Source organism: Chamaea fasciata, unplaced genomic scaffold, assembly GCF_029207755.1.
Source record: "Chamaea fasciata isolate MVZ Bird 193981 ecotype frontalis unplaced genomic scaffold, bChaFas1.0.hap1 SCAF_9, whole genome shotgun sequence".
NCBI lineage: Eukaryota > Metazoa > Chordata > Aves > Passeriformes > Sylviidae > Chamaea > Chamaea fasciata.
In genome coordinates, this window is record NW_027094094.1 from 31,666,466 (window position 1) to 31,682,723 (window position 16,258).

General features: G+C 52.0%; 1 protein-coding gene across 1 annotated transcript; it reads right to left on the reverse strand.

Moving 5' to 3' along the window:
* Positions 1-13,407: 13,407 nt before the first annotated feature.
* DKK1 (dickkopf WNT signaling pathway inhibitor 1) lies at positions 13,408-15,682 on the reverse strand. Its single transcript, XM_066190645.1, is given in 5 exon segments — positions 13,408-14,058; positions 14,604-14,714; positions 14,802-14,958; positions 15,478-15,561; positions 15,563-15,682. Coding segments are annotated over 5 exon segments (711 nt in total). The 5' UTR covers positions 15,671-15,682; the 3' UTR covers positions 13,408-13,807.
* Positions 15,683-16,258: the final 576 nt, after the last annotated feature.

A 16,258-nucleotide genomic window follows, 5' to 3' on the forward strand; every position in this document is an offset into this window, starting at 1 on the left:
CAAAACACAACTTTTAATTTTGGGGGCAGGTGTTTTTTGTTTGTTTTTTTTTTTTTAATTAGTTGTGCTGGAACACCTGACCCAGTAAATGACGAGAGAGCAGGCCTAAGACTGGAAAAATACACGTCCCATGTTATATAAAAACGGGGGTTTATTTGGAATAAAGAAATTATATTAATAAATAGAGCTGGGGCTGTTCAGCCTGGACAAGAGAATGTTGTGAGGAGACCTCACAGCTCCTTCCAGGGTCTGAAGGGGTTACAGGGAAGATGGAGAGAGATAAATCTTCAGTAACTGGAGTGACAGGACAAGAGGGAATGGCTTCAGACTGACAGAGGGGAAATTTAGGTTGGATATTGGGCAGGAATTGTTTCCTGGGAGGGTGGTCAGGCCCTGGCACAGGGTGCCCAGAGCATCTGTGGCTGCCCCTGGATCCCTGGAAGTGTCCAAGGCCAGGCTGGACTTTGGGGCTTGGAGCACCTTGGGACAGTGGAGCAACCCAGGACAGGGGGTTGGAATGAACTTTAGGATCCCTTCCATCTCAAAACATTCCATGGTTTTATGAATCAAACTCTGCCTTGAATCCTTGACCATCTTCCTCCTCCTCACCCAGAGATGCCAGAGGTGTGAGCTGGGCTTCACACAGGAGGAGTCTGTGTCCTCTTCTTCTCACAGTGACTCCACCACTGCACGGTTTGGGAGCAAAATTGGCTAAATTCAAGCACAATTCCCAACCCTTCCTTTTCCTCTCCACCAGCCACAGGGCAAAATTTCACTTTTGGTGTTCAAAACCCCGTGGCTGTCACTGTGGGAGAGCCGCGGGCAAGTGGGCACGGCTGGCAAGGAGTCAGATAATTACAGGAGCCAATTCCACTGAAAAATTCAGGATTGAAACCACCACAGTGGTTTCTGGGACACTCCTGGCTGGAGGGCAATGAGGAAGGGCTGGCTGCAGGGACGCAGCTTTGGGAACAAGGGCTGGATTTCATTTCAGCCTCAACACACCAAACGCCGCACTTTGCGTGTTCTCTTCCCCAGCACAAGGGTGGAAAAGCTTTCCTAGACAGCTCCTGAGGTGCAGAAACAGGGGAGAAACACCTGGAATGTCCCTTCTGAGAATGCATGGATTGTACTGGAACACGCTACTTTTACTTCAAAATGTTGAGATTTTTTTTTCGCCCTAAATTGCCGTGTTCTCCTCCAGTTAAGCCACAGTCACGTACAAAACCAAGCCTTGGTGATCATGGGGCTACTGCAGATGTTTTCTGGGGATCTTGAGTTGGGATGGAAAAGGTGGCTTGGAAATAAGGGCAGGATTCCCACATTCCCATATCCTAGTTCCAGATCCTGGGAACAAAAAAAAAAAAAAAAAAAAAAAAAAAAAAAAAAAAAAAAAAGTGGATGCAGACAAAGGAAAAGGCTTCTCTCTTCTTGTTTGACAACTCTAAATTTTTGCCAGTGAATCCTTGTAATTCACCTTTCTATTCCAGCAAAGCCTTGGAAAACTTTGCCTGCTGTGTGCCAGAGCAGGGTTGGATTGGAAGCTTGGAATGGTGGGTGAGTGGTGGCTGGGGGTTGCTGTTCTCCCAAAAATCGAGCCCCTGTTTCCACCCTCCTCCCACTCCACTCCCTGCTCCAGGGAATGGGAGATCATAGCAGAGGCTGTTGGATGAGTTCCGTGATGCTGAGGAGGCCACTGAGGGCTGCTGCTCCCAGGCTGAGGCAGCAGGAACAGATAAATGCAGGGAAAAATTAAGGGAATGACGATGGGAGAGTCTTGCTGGGAGCTGGAAGGTATTGCTTTTTATCTCCTTTTTCTGCCAGAGTTGGGATTGAATGCACAAGACAGTTCAGACTCTGATGTTTATTAATTCTTATCTACATTACAGTCTCACAAACCATGAGTGCTACAGCACTTCCAGCTAACAAACTAAAAATGGAGCCCTGTCTCTCTCTGCAAGGCCTTTTAAGGATAAACTGACCAATTATGAAATTACACCTAGATTATTTTTACTTTTAACCCAATAACCAACCACCTGTGGCCCGCAATGAGGATTTTTCTACCCAATTACAAAATATCACCCAGACCCATGAAGAAGAAGGTGAAAAAGAAGGACTCAGCATCTGCCCTAAAACCTCCATCTTGTTCTTTCTATCTATTACTATATCCTGAAACCTTAAACTCTGAGTTTTCCACCCTGTGATATCACACACTTCTATTCAAACTACCCACCCTTAACCCCAGTGCTGTCACTCAATTTTGGAAGCCTGTTCCAAGGCCTCAGGTCAAATGCAGTGTTCTCTTGGGGGTCAGTGCCTGTCAGCACAGAGAGTCTAAAATTCTCAATGCCCAGGGCTCCAACAGGAAGGAAAATGGAGTTTGGACTGGAGCAGAGGGTGGAAATCAAGGAGTTCTTGGGATGCCTCTGACCACTGGTCCTGAAGATCTGCACCATGAGCTGAATCAGGAACCAAACCCAATCCAAAAAAACCTTGTGGGGCCACCAAACTGGAATTGAGGAGAGGACATGGAGCTGAACCCACCTGTCACAGCCCCAAGGTGAGACCTCACCCCTGAGCTGAAGGTGAATGTCACACAAACACACAAGTTCCTCGACATGCAACAACACCCAGGCCTCTTTTTTTGGCCAATCCCCTTTAAAATAAATACTCAGTTTGAGTGCCTGTTTTGCCAGACTGCGAAGCCTTTCAGCACACCAGGGCTGGTTCCTCGTTGGGGGATAACCACAAGCCAATTAGAAGTTAAATTGTTGAGCACTCTGCATCTAATTGAAGTCTCTCCCTTCTGCCCACTATTTTTAGTGCTTGGCCCGAGCTGCAGCTCCACATAGGGTATAATCATGTTTATTTAAGAGCCATGTGTACCTCAGCGAGAAAAATAAAATCCAGCAGGCATAGCTGTTTTTTTTACCAAATATACATGGGTGGGTGGTAGAGGTCAGGTCTAGACTGCTCTGTGTCTCTTGCTGTCCCCCTCTCCCATCAGGACACATCCTTTTCACCCCAAACCCATGCCTGAAATGTGTTCATGCGACTTGAAATGTGTTTCCCTTGCTCTTTTATTGTCATTTATTGTCACCTCTGATATTTTCTTCGTCCTCTGCTACGTACAGAGCAGTGGCAAGAGGTTCTGGTTGTGCTGGAGGAAATAAAGCAGTAACAGAACATTATAAAAAAAAACTGGAGAAGGTGCTGTGAGTCAGCCCTGAGCTGCCTCCCCTCTTTCCAGGGCAGTTTGGGGTGGGAAGGGGGTTGGGAATGATCCCAGGAATTTCGGAAGTGATTCCAAGGGCAACAACAAAGTCATGAGGCTGGAGTTTCTGGGAGGCTTCCAGCAAGGGGAAGGAGAGAAAATGGTTATTTGTCAGGAAATTTCAATGTCTGGGCTCCAAAGGCTGGTGGGACTGGGATGAGACAACCTCAAAGTCCTGGAAGTGGAGAAACTTTTGTCTGTGCTTGACGGGCCAAGAGGGGAGAGAAGCAAAGAGAAGGACAAGGAACAGAATTCCATTAAAAACACAAGAAAAGGGCTTTTCCAACTGCTTTTCAAGCAGTCACTTGGTTTATTCAGCCTGGAGGAGAGGAGACTGAGAGGAGACCTCTTTGGGGTCTTCAACATCCTCCCGGGGCAGCTCCAACTTCTGCTCTCTATGACAGGGACAGCACCCAGGGAAGGGCAGGAGCTGGGCCAGGGCAGGTTTAGATTGGATCTCAGGGAAAGGTTCTTCCCCCAGAGGGTGCTGGGCACTGCCCAGGCTCCCCAGGGAATGGGCACAGCCAGAGCTCCAGGAAGGTTTGGACACCACTCCAAGGGATGCCCTGGGTGGGATTGTTGGGGTGCCTGTGGACTGGATGATCCCTGCGGGTCCCTTTCCATGGTTCCATGACCATACAAGGGACGAGGCAGGGAACGCCGCAATCCCATGGATGCGTGCTGGGATCCGGAGCGGAGAGGAGCGGATTCCAAACATGACACTCAGCCTGAAGGATGAGGGAGGGAGAGCTCAAGAGCTCCCAGGTTGCAACAGAAGCTCTGGCCCTGACTAAACCCCCCCACCCCAGCCATCCCAGTAAAGATAAGGAGCGAGATAAGGGGGCCAGCTTGTGCCTTAAAAAGCTCTCTCTGTACCACCACTGCTCCCAGTGACCTCATCAGCTTCTTGCCTTCAAACACCCCCAGGAAGCAAACAAAAGCAAAGGCCACCCAGGGTCCCGTCCTCTCCTTGTTCTTAGCAAAATCTGCTTTCTCTTGTTCATCTCTGTTTTATCTAAACCTGGGGAGCAGCTCATGTGCACAGCTGGGAAGAAAATAGGGGGGGCTTTATTTTTCTTCAGGAATTTTGCTTATATTCCAGTTTCTCACCCCAGAAGGGATTTGAGTTTGTGTTTTGAGTGAGAAGCCATAAATGTTGTTCTAAAAACTCCCACCCCGATTTATCCTATTTCAGCAGCCCTGCAAAACATGAAGTCAGTACTAAGCCAAACCTAAAGCCCCTCCTAAAATACAGACCTGGAAAGATCCAGGTCTGTATCCACCTCAGAACTTCTCCTGACTGGAGAAACACGTGGTCCTTATCTTGTTTCACAGGATTAGATGTGAAGTGCCCAGTGTTGGTTTGAAAGTGATTAAAACTGTATTGACAAGGAGGAAATTAAAACTGAAAAGTGATCACAAAAGTGATGGTCTGAGGCTCAACGGGATTTAAGGGATAAACTAAAAAATGGAGGTCGAGTTACCCAAGCACTCCTGGAAAATACATTCATCTTATCAAACCCAATGTGGGCTGCAGTCTTCCCACTTTAATGACAGTGAAGGTTCTGAATTAGGCTGGAAAAGGTGCTCAGGTCTAAGGGTTCATGGCTACGGTGAGAACTCCACCTTTGAAAAGCTTTTGCTTTAGTTAGTTTTTTTTTAATTGCATCCAAAACTTAAGAGAGAGTCAGATCTAAGGAAGGAGCAAGATGCCCAGGTAAGAAGGGCATGGTTTTCTTAGCTCTTTCTGACGCAAGACGTTGAAATCCACCATCAGGAGCGTGACCCCATCTCCAGGGGAGTCAAAATCCTCCTGGGAGCTGGGGGATGCGGCAGGCAGGAGTCATCACCCCAAGCCACATGAGCAGCACTCTGTGCTCCATCAGGAGCTTCACAGGGCAGAACTTGGCCTTATCCCAAGGCCAGGAAGTTCAGCAGTGCAAAGATGTGATCTGCAGGCAGCAAAAATGGGAACAAAAAAAAAAATCCAGGCAGAACCTGAGGTTGCTCAACAGCAGAGGTATCTGGCACCAGGCGGCTCCAGCGTTTGGGGTGGTCACCACTCCTATGCTGCCCCTTGAGTCCCAAACAGCAACCTACAGGGTAGCACTCAGCTGCACATTCCACATGGAAGTCAGCTCTTAAGGAGCAGTGGAACCTGGAAGAATGTCAGCAGAGGGAACCGGTATTCTTCTCTGCAGCTCAGGGCTCTTGGGATGTTTTAAAATATGGCTGTGGTACCATGAGGGCTCATAAACCCAAGAGGGTACAAATAAATCCATGGTGGTGGCAGCAGGAAAATAGGAACCCTACTAGAATTCCTTCTCTATTGGATCCCTGGAAGTGTCCAAGGCCAGATTGGATGGGGCTTGGAGAAATCTGGGATGGTGGAAGGTGTCCCTGCCCATGGCAGGAGTGGGACTGGATGGGCTTTAAGGTCCCTTCCAACCCAAACCCTTCCATGATGGTTCCTTGCTCCCAGTTGCCCAAAAACCTCCAAAAACTAAATCCAGAACAAAACTGATGGATTTTTAAAGGGATCCAAACAGGTCACCTGGAAGCCTCTTTTCCCAATGCAATGCTTTGGCCAACAATTAAATGCTTTTCTGTTGTTTTTTTTTTTTAAGAACATGATCTCTAAACCAAAATCATTACAAGAGAAAATTTTAAATGCATGGGGCATGAACTAAAAAAAGGGATTGCCCTCCCTATTGATCACTCTGGCTGATTTTGGTTTCAAAACAAAACCAGGGAATTGCTGAATGGGTTTTTCCAGGAACCCATCCCTCCCCTCCATGGCAGCATTTTCTCTTATGGTAGTGGGACCCCTGCAGCCCCTGCCAGCTTTCAGTGACATGGAACCGGTGCTGACCCCAGCTCCTGAGTGCCTGGGACAGCAGAAAACACTACAGCAGGGGTTAAAACACAGCAAAATTTGGGTACAAAGGCTTCTCTTTGGCAATCCTGCTGCTTCCTGGTGGCTCGGACAGGCCGGCTCCTGCCGGCGAGCACTGCCAGCTTTCTGATGGAATTCATGTTTGCTGGGCAAAGGATCCAGCTTTGGAATGGCATTACCTGGGAGGAGAGGGGATCACTGGCAGGGGACAGGTTTCCTGGTGTCCCAAGTCCACATCTGCCTTGCCAAGGAGGAGCTGGAAGATAACACATCAGGGGACAAAATACTTTAATATTGCCCTCAATAGTGCCTTGCCTTGACAGGGGAAAATCATCTGGCATGAATAAACCTCCTCATAAATCCACATAAAGGTTCTGGGACAGTGCTGGGGTGAGCAGGAGCATTGCCCAGGAATGAAAATGTTGGTCCCACCAAGCCTGGAGACAGAGAGGCTGGGCTCAGCCAGGATCTTTAAAATCAGGTTGGAAAAGACTTCTGGCATCATCCAGCCCAATGTCCACCTTGTCCCCAGCCCAGAGCACTGAGTGCCACCTCCAGCCCTTCCTTGGACACCTCCAGCCATGGGCACTCCAAACCTCCCTGGGCAGCCCCTGCCAAGGCCTCAGCACCCTTTCCATGGAGATTCTTCCCGAACAAAAGCAGGACACACCCCGAAAACCCTGACAGGTTTAAAGCTGAGGAGCTGTTTTCTGCAGAAAGGATCTGTGGTTTAAGCTGAAAACTCGAATTCCACGAGCTCAAGGTGGTCCCTGTGGATGGGAGTGGGACAAAGCCCTGGAGACAGGAGACAGCTCCTGGCTCTTCCCTCACCTCCTCTCCCAGAGCATCCCCTGGTTTGTGGTGTGCAGGGCTCCTAATAGAGTCAAGATCTGGGCTGTCCGCTGCCGTGGCCATTACTCATCACTGCCCAGCTGGGCTGCAGCCAGCGGGAGCTGCTGCATTCCTGGGATGGACATTTATGGGCAGGCAGAGCTGCTGGCGCCGCCCCAAACCCGCCGGTGGGAGAGGGCTGGGATGGCAGAGACACCGGGACTGGGAAGGGTCGTCCCGGGGACGATGGGCAGCCTGGAGACACCCCACACAGTTTGGGGTGTCCCAAACCTGCAGGGACAGCCTCACACACCTTGGAGCCACCTCGCACCTGCAGAGACATCCTCACAGGTTGGGGTCACCCCAAACCGGCAGGGACATCTTCACACAGCCTGGGGCCACCCCAAACCACCAAGAGAGACCTGCTCACACACCTTGAGGTGCCCCAAACCTGCAGAGACCTCCTCACACACTTTGGGGTCATCCCAAACCCCCAGGGACCTGATCACACCTCTTGGGGTCATCCCAAACTGGTAAGGGCCTTTTCACACGCCTTGGGGTGCCCCAAACTTTGAAACCATCCCCACTCGATGGAGAGATGCTAAAACAAATTAAATTGAAATCATCACGGTTGGCATTTATTGATTTTTGAGTGAATCTTGTTGTTGAGAAATAGGAGGGTGAGATCCACGACTTCCAGGATTGTCCAACTTCTTCCCAAATTGGGAAGTTCGTGTTTTCAAGGGCCACCTGGACTGGCAGCGAAGATACAAACCCCTCTATAAATTAATGGAAAATAGAGAATTAAAGTAAGATTAAAACTGTATAGAAATGCTTTCATTTGTGGCTCTCAGGATTAATTAAAAAAAAAAAAAAGAAATAGAGAAAGAGAACCAATCTTGGAACGTGTCCATCAACACTTTGCCTTTCTGTTAATGCCATAAAAATCCATACCTAGGGATGGAAAGAAACCTTAAAATCATCTAATTGTTTGCTGATTGATGGTGGCATTGGTGTATTTTAAACTCAATTCCAAAAGCCCCAGAAACATTAAGCCAGGCACAATAAAACAGGATATTTCAAGTTTTGATTTTTTTATTTTTAATCACCTAAAGACAAGAGTGGCTTGAGAACCCATCCTGCCGCAGGAAGATGGACCTGAGGGATCACCTCATCCCAGCCCCTGCCATAGACACTTCCCGCCAGAAAAATCCCTTATTCCTCTCAAAACCAGCAACTTCAACCAATGACGTGTTTCAGAGGACAGTTTGGTTTAAAATTAAAAAGAAATATTTATATAGAGATTTTTTAATATAGAAACTATTTTCATATGGAAATTATTGTTATATAGAAATCCTAAAGGACCAACACTTCCCTGTGGATCTGGCTGCAACCCTGGATCACCTTCTCGACAAGGCTTTGAGGAGCCAGCATCCAAGAAAAACTAAATTAATAGTTAAATAATAGTCACATCCTGAGCATTGTTTACAGCCTTCCAGGCCTCTCCTGCCCTCCCCTTGGCACTTGGGAGCTGCCAAATTTTCCTGGGAACACGGTCCCACCTCCTCATCCCGTGTTTTCCACGGTTCTGGGCTTCTGGAGTTGCAAGATTTTCTGATTCGCCTACCGGGATTTTGATTGGATGCTCATAGAAGTTTTTCCAACCTTAAAGACTCCGCGATAGGGTTTTTTGGGGGGGTTGTTTGTTTGTTTGGTTTGGGTTTTTTTGTGTTTTTTTTTTTCCCCCGGATTTATCTATCCAGACTCTGTGTCACCTATGGAGTTAACATTAAAAAGTAAAATAAAATGTGCTTAAAGCTGCAAAGCCCGAATGCCATCCTTGTAGGATAAACCATTCCCTCCTTCCACCATAGCAACAGCCACGGCTTGCTCCCAATAATGAAAAAAAAAAAAAAAAAAAAAAAAAAAAGAGAGAGAAAATGTTGGGGTTTTGCAGCATCTTCACCCCTTTGCTGTGCCCTTGTGGAATCTTTTAACTCCTCCTGGACTGGCACAGCCCCGCTTCCTCACGGAAGACCCTCACAGACCCTTTGCCCACCCCACAATATCCATCCCCACAACCGCTTCCCTTTCCTCGGCCCGAACTGGGATTTTTTTTTTTTTTTTTTTAAGGAAAACCCTACTGGTGCTTGCAAGCCAAGCCAAGCCTTTCATCAGGCCGTGCCCATTTAAATGCTGATGGTGTTAATTCTCACCAAAATCACCTGCTAATGGGTCCCCTCCCTCCGCCAGGGCTGGATTAGGAGCTCTGCCCAGAAGTGCCCTCCCCGAGCATCCCGGTTATCCTCACCCCCCTCTTAAGGTGTTAATTAGGGACACAAGCCGGACACTGAGGGAGGGGAAACAAAGCGACTTGAGAGAGAGGGGAAAAAAGAAAAAAAAAAAAAGAAAAAAAAAAAAAAAAAAGAAAAAAAAAAAGGGGGAATAAACATCCCCTTGGATTAGCCGGGGATGCGTTTGAAGGAGCCCGCACCTTCCACCTGGACCACCTGGATGCTCCGCTTCCACTCCCGGGGGAGATCAAGGTCTGCTCGGCCCAGCTGAAAGGCTCGGGACAAAGAGCAGCTCCAGCAGGTGGGGGAACTCCCCCCCGAAAAAGGTGGCCTCAAATAAAGGGGAAAACAAACCCCAAAACCACCCCAAAGCTTTGCGTGTTCCGTTGCAGCCGCAAAGGTTTCCACCTGCTCCCTGTGTTTCATCTTCCCGAGCCGAAAGGGGCAGGGTTCTGCTCTGTGTCAGGAGAGGTGAGGATGAAAAAAAAAAATAAAATCCAGGGATTTTTTTTCCCCCTTTTAATGCCTGTGGGTAGTTTTAAGGGGTTTTGTAACACTTTCTTGCGCTGTGTGAGGTTTTATTCCTCACGATTTTAGTTTTAAACGCGCTGTGAAGATCAGTGGAAGAGAGGAGGAGGGTGCGAGCATCGGCTTTAAACGATCATTCAAAAATAAAGGGGGTGTTTCTGTGCCACAGCTTGGGGTGGAAGTGGTTTCTGAAAGAAGCCAGGAAGAAAATGAGAGGAAAATACGATTTGCTGCCCTGAAATCTCCCCAAATGACAGCAGAAACTGCGCCGTGTCCCGTCCTCCCTCCCGGGAAGTTTAATTCCTTTGTGCCACGGCGCTGTCTCCGAGCGCAGCGGAGAGGGGATTTCTGGCGATCCACTTCCTCGGGATCCGCGCTCACAGGGCAGGGAAATCATTTCGGGAAAACCACGGAGGGGTTCCGTCTTCCCTTCAATCCACCCGTGTTTATCCAGCCGCTGGAATCCGCTGGAAATATGAATATATATCAGGAATATGAATATGTATCAGGAATCCCGGGGCTGTGGGGGTCTGGGGCGCTGCTTTAGTATTTTTAGCTGAGAAGTGAAGAGAAAGAGTCCAGAAAGGGCTGAAAGACCCCAGAGCTCCTTCCAGCACCTACAGGGTCTCCAGGAGAGCTGGAGAAGGACTGGGGACAAGGGATGGAGGGACAGGACACAGGGAATGGCTTCCCACTGCCAGAGGGCAGGGATGGATGGGATATTGGGAAGGAATTGTTGCCTGGGAGGGTGGGCAGGCCCTGGCACAGGGTGCCCAGAGCAGCTGTGGCTGCCCCTGGATCCCTGGAAGTGTCCAAGGCCAGGTTGGACAGGGTTTGGAGCAGCCTGGGACAATGGCAGGTGTCCCTTTCCAGCAGAAGCTGTCATAGGAGGCTGTTTTATAGATTTCTGTGATTACAAACATTAAATCTTGAACTTCACAGAGCTTTGCTGGAACTCTTCCAGCCCTGAAGCAGGAGCAGCAGGTACACCAGAGGTGCCAAAGGTCTTCATCCACTAAAACCTGCTTCTTTTGTTGGCTCTCCTCTTGCTTTAGGATAAAGGGGGTTTTCCCGACTTTTTGGAGGGAAAAAATCCCTCAGCGAGGAGGAGGATGGTGGGGAAGCGCATCCTGAGATGCCTTTCCCAGCAGTGGTCACTGGTTTGCGTGTCAGGAGCTGGAGGCCAGGGTTTCTCCCTCTGGATCAGGGCAGGAGATCCAGACTGGACACACCAACCAGCCCGGACTCAGAGGCTCCACACATTCCATTTTTTCCCCTAAGTTTTATATTTTCTTCTTCCCACAAGCCTTTCTTTTCTTCTTTTCTTCTTTTCTTCTTTTCTTCTTTTCTTCTTTTCTTCTTTTCTTCTTTTCTTCTTTTCTTCTTTTCTTCTTTTCTTCTTTTCTTCTTTTCTTCTTTTCTTCTTTTCTTCTTTTCTTCTTTTCTTCTTTTCTTCTTTTTTTGTCATTGTTACTGGGTTGGTTCAGGCCTTGCAAGGAATTAGTTCAGGTATTTCTGATAGGGAGAATCTATCACTGAGGGGAAGGATCCAGGAGGGACCACGGTGATGCCACCTGCTTATTCCTCAGGGAATCCCATCTGCCAGTGCCTTTCCCCTAGGAAAGGGGGGCACAAGCAGCCTTTGCTTCCGCCTCCTGTGACCACATTTCAGGGCTCAGGGGCTGTCTATCCCCATTCCCGGGCTCTAGAGGAGCATTTTGACTTCCCAGGATGACGCAGACCTAAAGTGGGTTCAGGTTTTGGGGACAGAACAATGCCCAGGGCCAGGGGAAGCCTGAAAATCCCTCCCTTCAAGAACAGCTTTTGTTTAGTCTTAACGGACACGGTGATATTCTCATGGATTTTTGGAGTTTTTTGGGGGGGTTTTTTTGGTTGTTTTGTTTTTTTTTTTTTTTTTTTTTTTTTTTTTTTTTTTTTCCCCCTAAGGGATATTACTAAATCGAATTTCTTGAATTTACTGAATCCAGCATCTTGGATTTACCTAAAGAACAAACCCTGAGAGTCCAAAATGGGCAGAAATGGGAAGAGATCCTGACTGCAGATGTGGTAGAGGGGGGAGAGGAGGGAATAAAACCCGTAAAAACCATCGTTTTTGTGGAATCTATCCATGAAGTTAATTATTCTGGAGATGTCTGTGGTAGCATCCACCCTGCTGGGCACAGACCACGGGACACAGATGCAACAAGTGCTGACCGGAGCTCCTCTTGACTCAGAATGCCTGCTAAAAATGCTCTTTCTTTTGCCTTCTCCAGGCTGGGAAAGTGAAGAATGTCAAACACAAGAAGCATTTTGGCTAATGCAAGGACAGGTGTGGAGACGGCCAACCTGAACAAAACAAACGAGGGTGGAGGACAAAGAGGTACCAAAGAGGACAAGAAATGGTATTTAATGTCCCACAAGGGTATTTTTCCCTGCTCACAGAGGTGTCAAAGCTGTGCTGGTCCCTCTCACCCTCTGGAGAAAGAGCCCTGACCCTAATGACAGCGGTTTAAATGTCCTTGGGATAAAATGTTACACTATTCATGACAGATCTGAAACCATCTGAACAGCTCCTGATGCTTTCCTTAGCCAGATCCCTTCAGTTTTTCATAGCCAGGTCCCCTCATTGTCCCGGTGCCATTGACTCTTAGTGGGCATAACATTATCACGATAATAAAATAATTATATGATTATGTATGGTGTGGATATTGTGCAATCTTTTTTTTTTAAGTATAGAAGTATAGCTTGTGAAAGTACTTTAAACTGTGGTTTATTGGGGTTTTGGGCTTTTTTGTGGGTTGTTTGTTTGTGTTTTTTTTTGTTTGTTTTTGTTTTTTTTTTTTTTTTTTTTATCTTTCACAGCCTTGAATGACGATTCAAGCACTAAACCCCAGCCTCTTGAGTCAGGAACTCTTTCAGGGGCTGCTGCAACCCCCAGCTCGTGCTGTGGCTGCAGCAAAAGCTGCTCCAGAGAGACTTAAAGGGTGGATCTAGGTGTTTTAAGGACCACCAGTGTTTTACCCTCCAGTTTAGGGAAGTTTTGGCTGTTCTCAGCCAGCTCCAGAGCAGGAAGGAAGCTCAAAATGATCCTTGGAACGTTTGCCTCTCCCTGGGGCTGTTTTCCCTCCTTCACATTTTCTGCGCTTGTGGCCTCGGTTCAGCACCTCCCGGAACAGAAGGGGCAGCTAAGAGGGGAAAAGTGTGTGCTCGCAGCTTTCCCTCCCTCCGAGCCATCCCAAAGGGCTGAAGAGGCACAGGAACAAGCTCCAAAGTAGGGGGAGGGAATAAATCTTTATTGTGCACGGAGCAAGGAGCGAGCGGTGGAGAGTGACAGCGCCCGTGGTTGGTCCAGCACAGCCCCTCCGGTGATCCCTCCTCACTCCCAAAACCAAGGAGAGGCATTCTGCCTCCAGGTGCCCTTCCCAGAGCCCCAGCCACGCTCCCTCTCATCCGTTTGGTGGCCAGAGGGCATCACTGGCCACCACGGAATTCCTAAAAAGCAGCTGGATAAACCAACCCAGCAGCCTTTCCCGTGGAATGCCGGCGATGAACCCCCCGCCCATGTCTCTGTTCCCCCCGGGCACATCCTCCCTCCTTCCCGCAGGGGCAGGGAGGGACTTGGGGGCAGCGCAGGGTGAATTTAAAGAGGGTTTTATTGTTATTATTATTATTATTCGCTCGCACGCCGACGGCGGCATCCCTTCGAGCCAGAACGCAAAACCCAGTGTGTACAAAGTCACAGCCACGGCTTGAAGAGATGACCAAAACCACCAAAAAACAAAAACCAAAAAAAAGAAAAACAAAAAACAACCCCAACTCATTTAAAAAGTCACTGAAAAGTCCCGGCGTTATGTACAGCTAAGTGCCAGCTCGAGTATTCACAACACAGTAACGTACTGCAAGAAGTCGCTTTCGGAGTAGTTCCCTTGAGAAACAACCTTCGCTCCGGCGGAGCGTCTGTCCGTCTGTCCGTCCGTGCGTCGCTCAGTGCCGCTGGCACGTGTGCAGGCGGGACGGGTCCGCGGGGCCGTGCTCCCGCTGCAGGCGGCACGCCAGCCCCTCGGAGCACGGGCAGCGCTGGAAGATCTCCAGGCCGTGGGCGCCTTTCCGCCGGTGCCGGGTGCACACCTGCCCCTCCCGCAGCACCGGCTTGCAGATCTTGGACCAGAAGTGGCGGGCGCAGCACAGCCCGGCCGCGCAGTCCGACGAGCGCAGGCAGAAGTCGCCCTCCTCTCCTGCGGGGGGACAGAGCGGGGATGCTCAGCCGGGCACGGGGGACAGCTGTGGGGACGCTGGGGCGGGGTGGGCATCCCAGAAGGATCAGTCCCACAGGGTGCGGTGGGCATCCCGAACCACCCCACGGGCAGGATAGAAATCCTGGGGTTGTCTTCTTGGGTCAGTGGGGCCGGGGGGCATCTCGCACCGACCCCACAGGGGACAGGAGGGAAAGGGACATCCCGCACCGGCCCCACATGGGACAGGAGGGAAAGGGACATCCCGCACCGACCCCGCGGGGGATGGTGGAGCAGGAAGGGCATCTTGGACTGATCCCGTGCGGGACACCGGGATAGAGTGGGCGTCCCAGACTGATCCCACGGGGGACAGAGGTGCAGGATGGGAATCCCCGGACTGATTCCACGGGAAGCAGAGATGCAGGATGCGCCTCCCGGACTGATCCCAGGGCAGGGGGGCAGCCTAAACTGGTGCCCAGGGGACAGCAGGGCAGGATGGCAGCAGCATCAGGCGGGACAGCACGGTGGCAGCAGGCGGGACCCCTCACCTTTGGCGGTGGGGAGCCAGGCGGGAGCGGGCGTCCGTCGGGGCAGCGCCTCAGTGCCCGTCTCCTCCAGCTCGGCCGCTCCGTGGGGCGGCTCCAGGGGCGTACAGAGACCTGCGGGGGCAGTGGGGCGGCTGTCAGCCACGCGTGGGACTCCGGCCCCTCCCGCGCTCCCCCGCCCCGGGTGTCCCCGGCCCTCACCGTTGCTGCAGGTCATGCCGGGGCAGCACATGGCATCGCGCAGACAGCGCTTGCGGCGCCGTCGGCAGCTCAGGCACAGCGGGGCACCCCCGCCGCGGGCCGCCCCCCCGCAGAACTCCTCGGGGCCGCAGTCCTCGTCCTCGGCGCACGGGAAAGGCTGCGGGGCACAAAGGAGACGGGGGGATCAGCGGGGCCGAGGCTCCCATCCCCGAGTGTCCTCCCCCTCCATCCCCGGTGCGCTCCCTCTCCAATCCCCGGCGCGTCCGCTCCATCCATCTCCGGTGTGTCCCTTCCCGCCTCCAGCCCGGGACGTGCCCTCCATCCCCGAGGTGTCCCCTCCACCTCCGAGGTGTCCCTCCACCCGGTGTGTCTTTCCCCATCACCCGGTGCGTCCCCTCTTCCATGGCCGGTATCCCCCCCCTCCATCCCCGGGGTGTCCCTCCATCCAGCAGCTCCTCCGTCCGTCTGCGCTGTGTCCCCCCTCTTCTACCCCTTCCATCTCCGCTGTCCTCTTAATCCACCTCCCGGTGTGTGTGTGCTCATCTCCGGCGTCCTACTCTTCCTCCCGAATGTGTCTCTCAACTCCATCCCCGGTGTGTGTCCCCATCTCCCATCCCCGGTGTGTGTCCCCCCTCCATCCCCGCTGTCCCGCCGCTCCATCCCCGCTCTCTCCTACCTGTCGGGTGGCGGCCGGCGGTGCCTTGTTGCTGCCGTCGAAAGGGGGTGCGGGGGCGGCGCTGGCCTCTGCCGCCGCCCCCGGGGGGGGGTCCCTTGATGGCGTTGGAGCTGAGGGCACCCCCGGGAGCCGCCGCCCGCCCCGCCGGGGCCGCGCAGCTCAGCGCCGCCAGCAGCGCCACCAGCCCCCGCATCCTGGTGCCTCCCGTGCCCTCCCGTGCCCGCGGTGTCCCCGAGCAGCAGCACCGAGCCGCCAGCAGCGGCTCCTGCGCTCCTCCGCCGCCTTTATACCCCCGGGGCTGCCTCCTGCCCGCCCCCTCGGGGCGGGGGGCCCGCCGGCTGGGATTTCAAAGCGTTCCCGGGGGGGGGGGGCTGTGCCCATGAGCCCCCAAAACCGCCCCCACCCCGCCCCGAGGGTCCCACATTGGTCGGGAGGGGGTTTCGCAAGGCCCAGGGCCGACCCCCCCGCCCCGGTTCCCGGCCAGATGCTCTGCACTCCCCGACGCCGCCGCTGTCTCCAGCCGGGCGCGCCCGACGGAGGGGACCGGGAAGAGGGGGACGCTCCCCCTTGTGCAACCCCCCCAGAGTGGGTGGGAGCCGCTGTGGGTGCGGGGAGCCCCCCCCCCCCCGCCCGCCCTCCCCCGATGGCAGAGTCGGTGCTTTGGTCTCCTCTAAGTCTCCCCCCGCCGCCTCCCCCGCGTCCTTCCTGGCGCCAGCGCAGCCTTGCAGGAAAGGAGAGGGGCTGCTCCGCATCCCCCAGCGCCGGGCTGTGTGCGGGGACA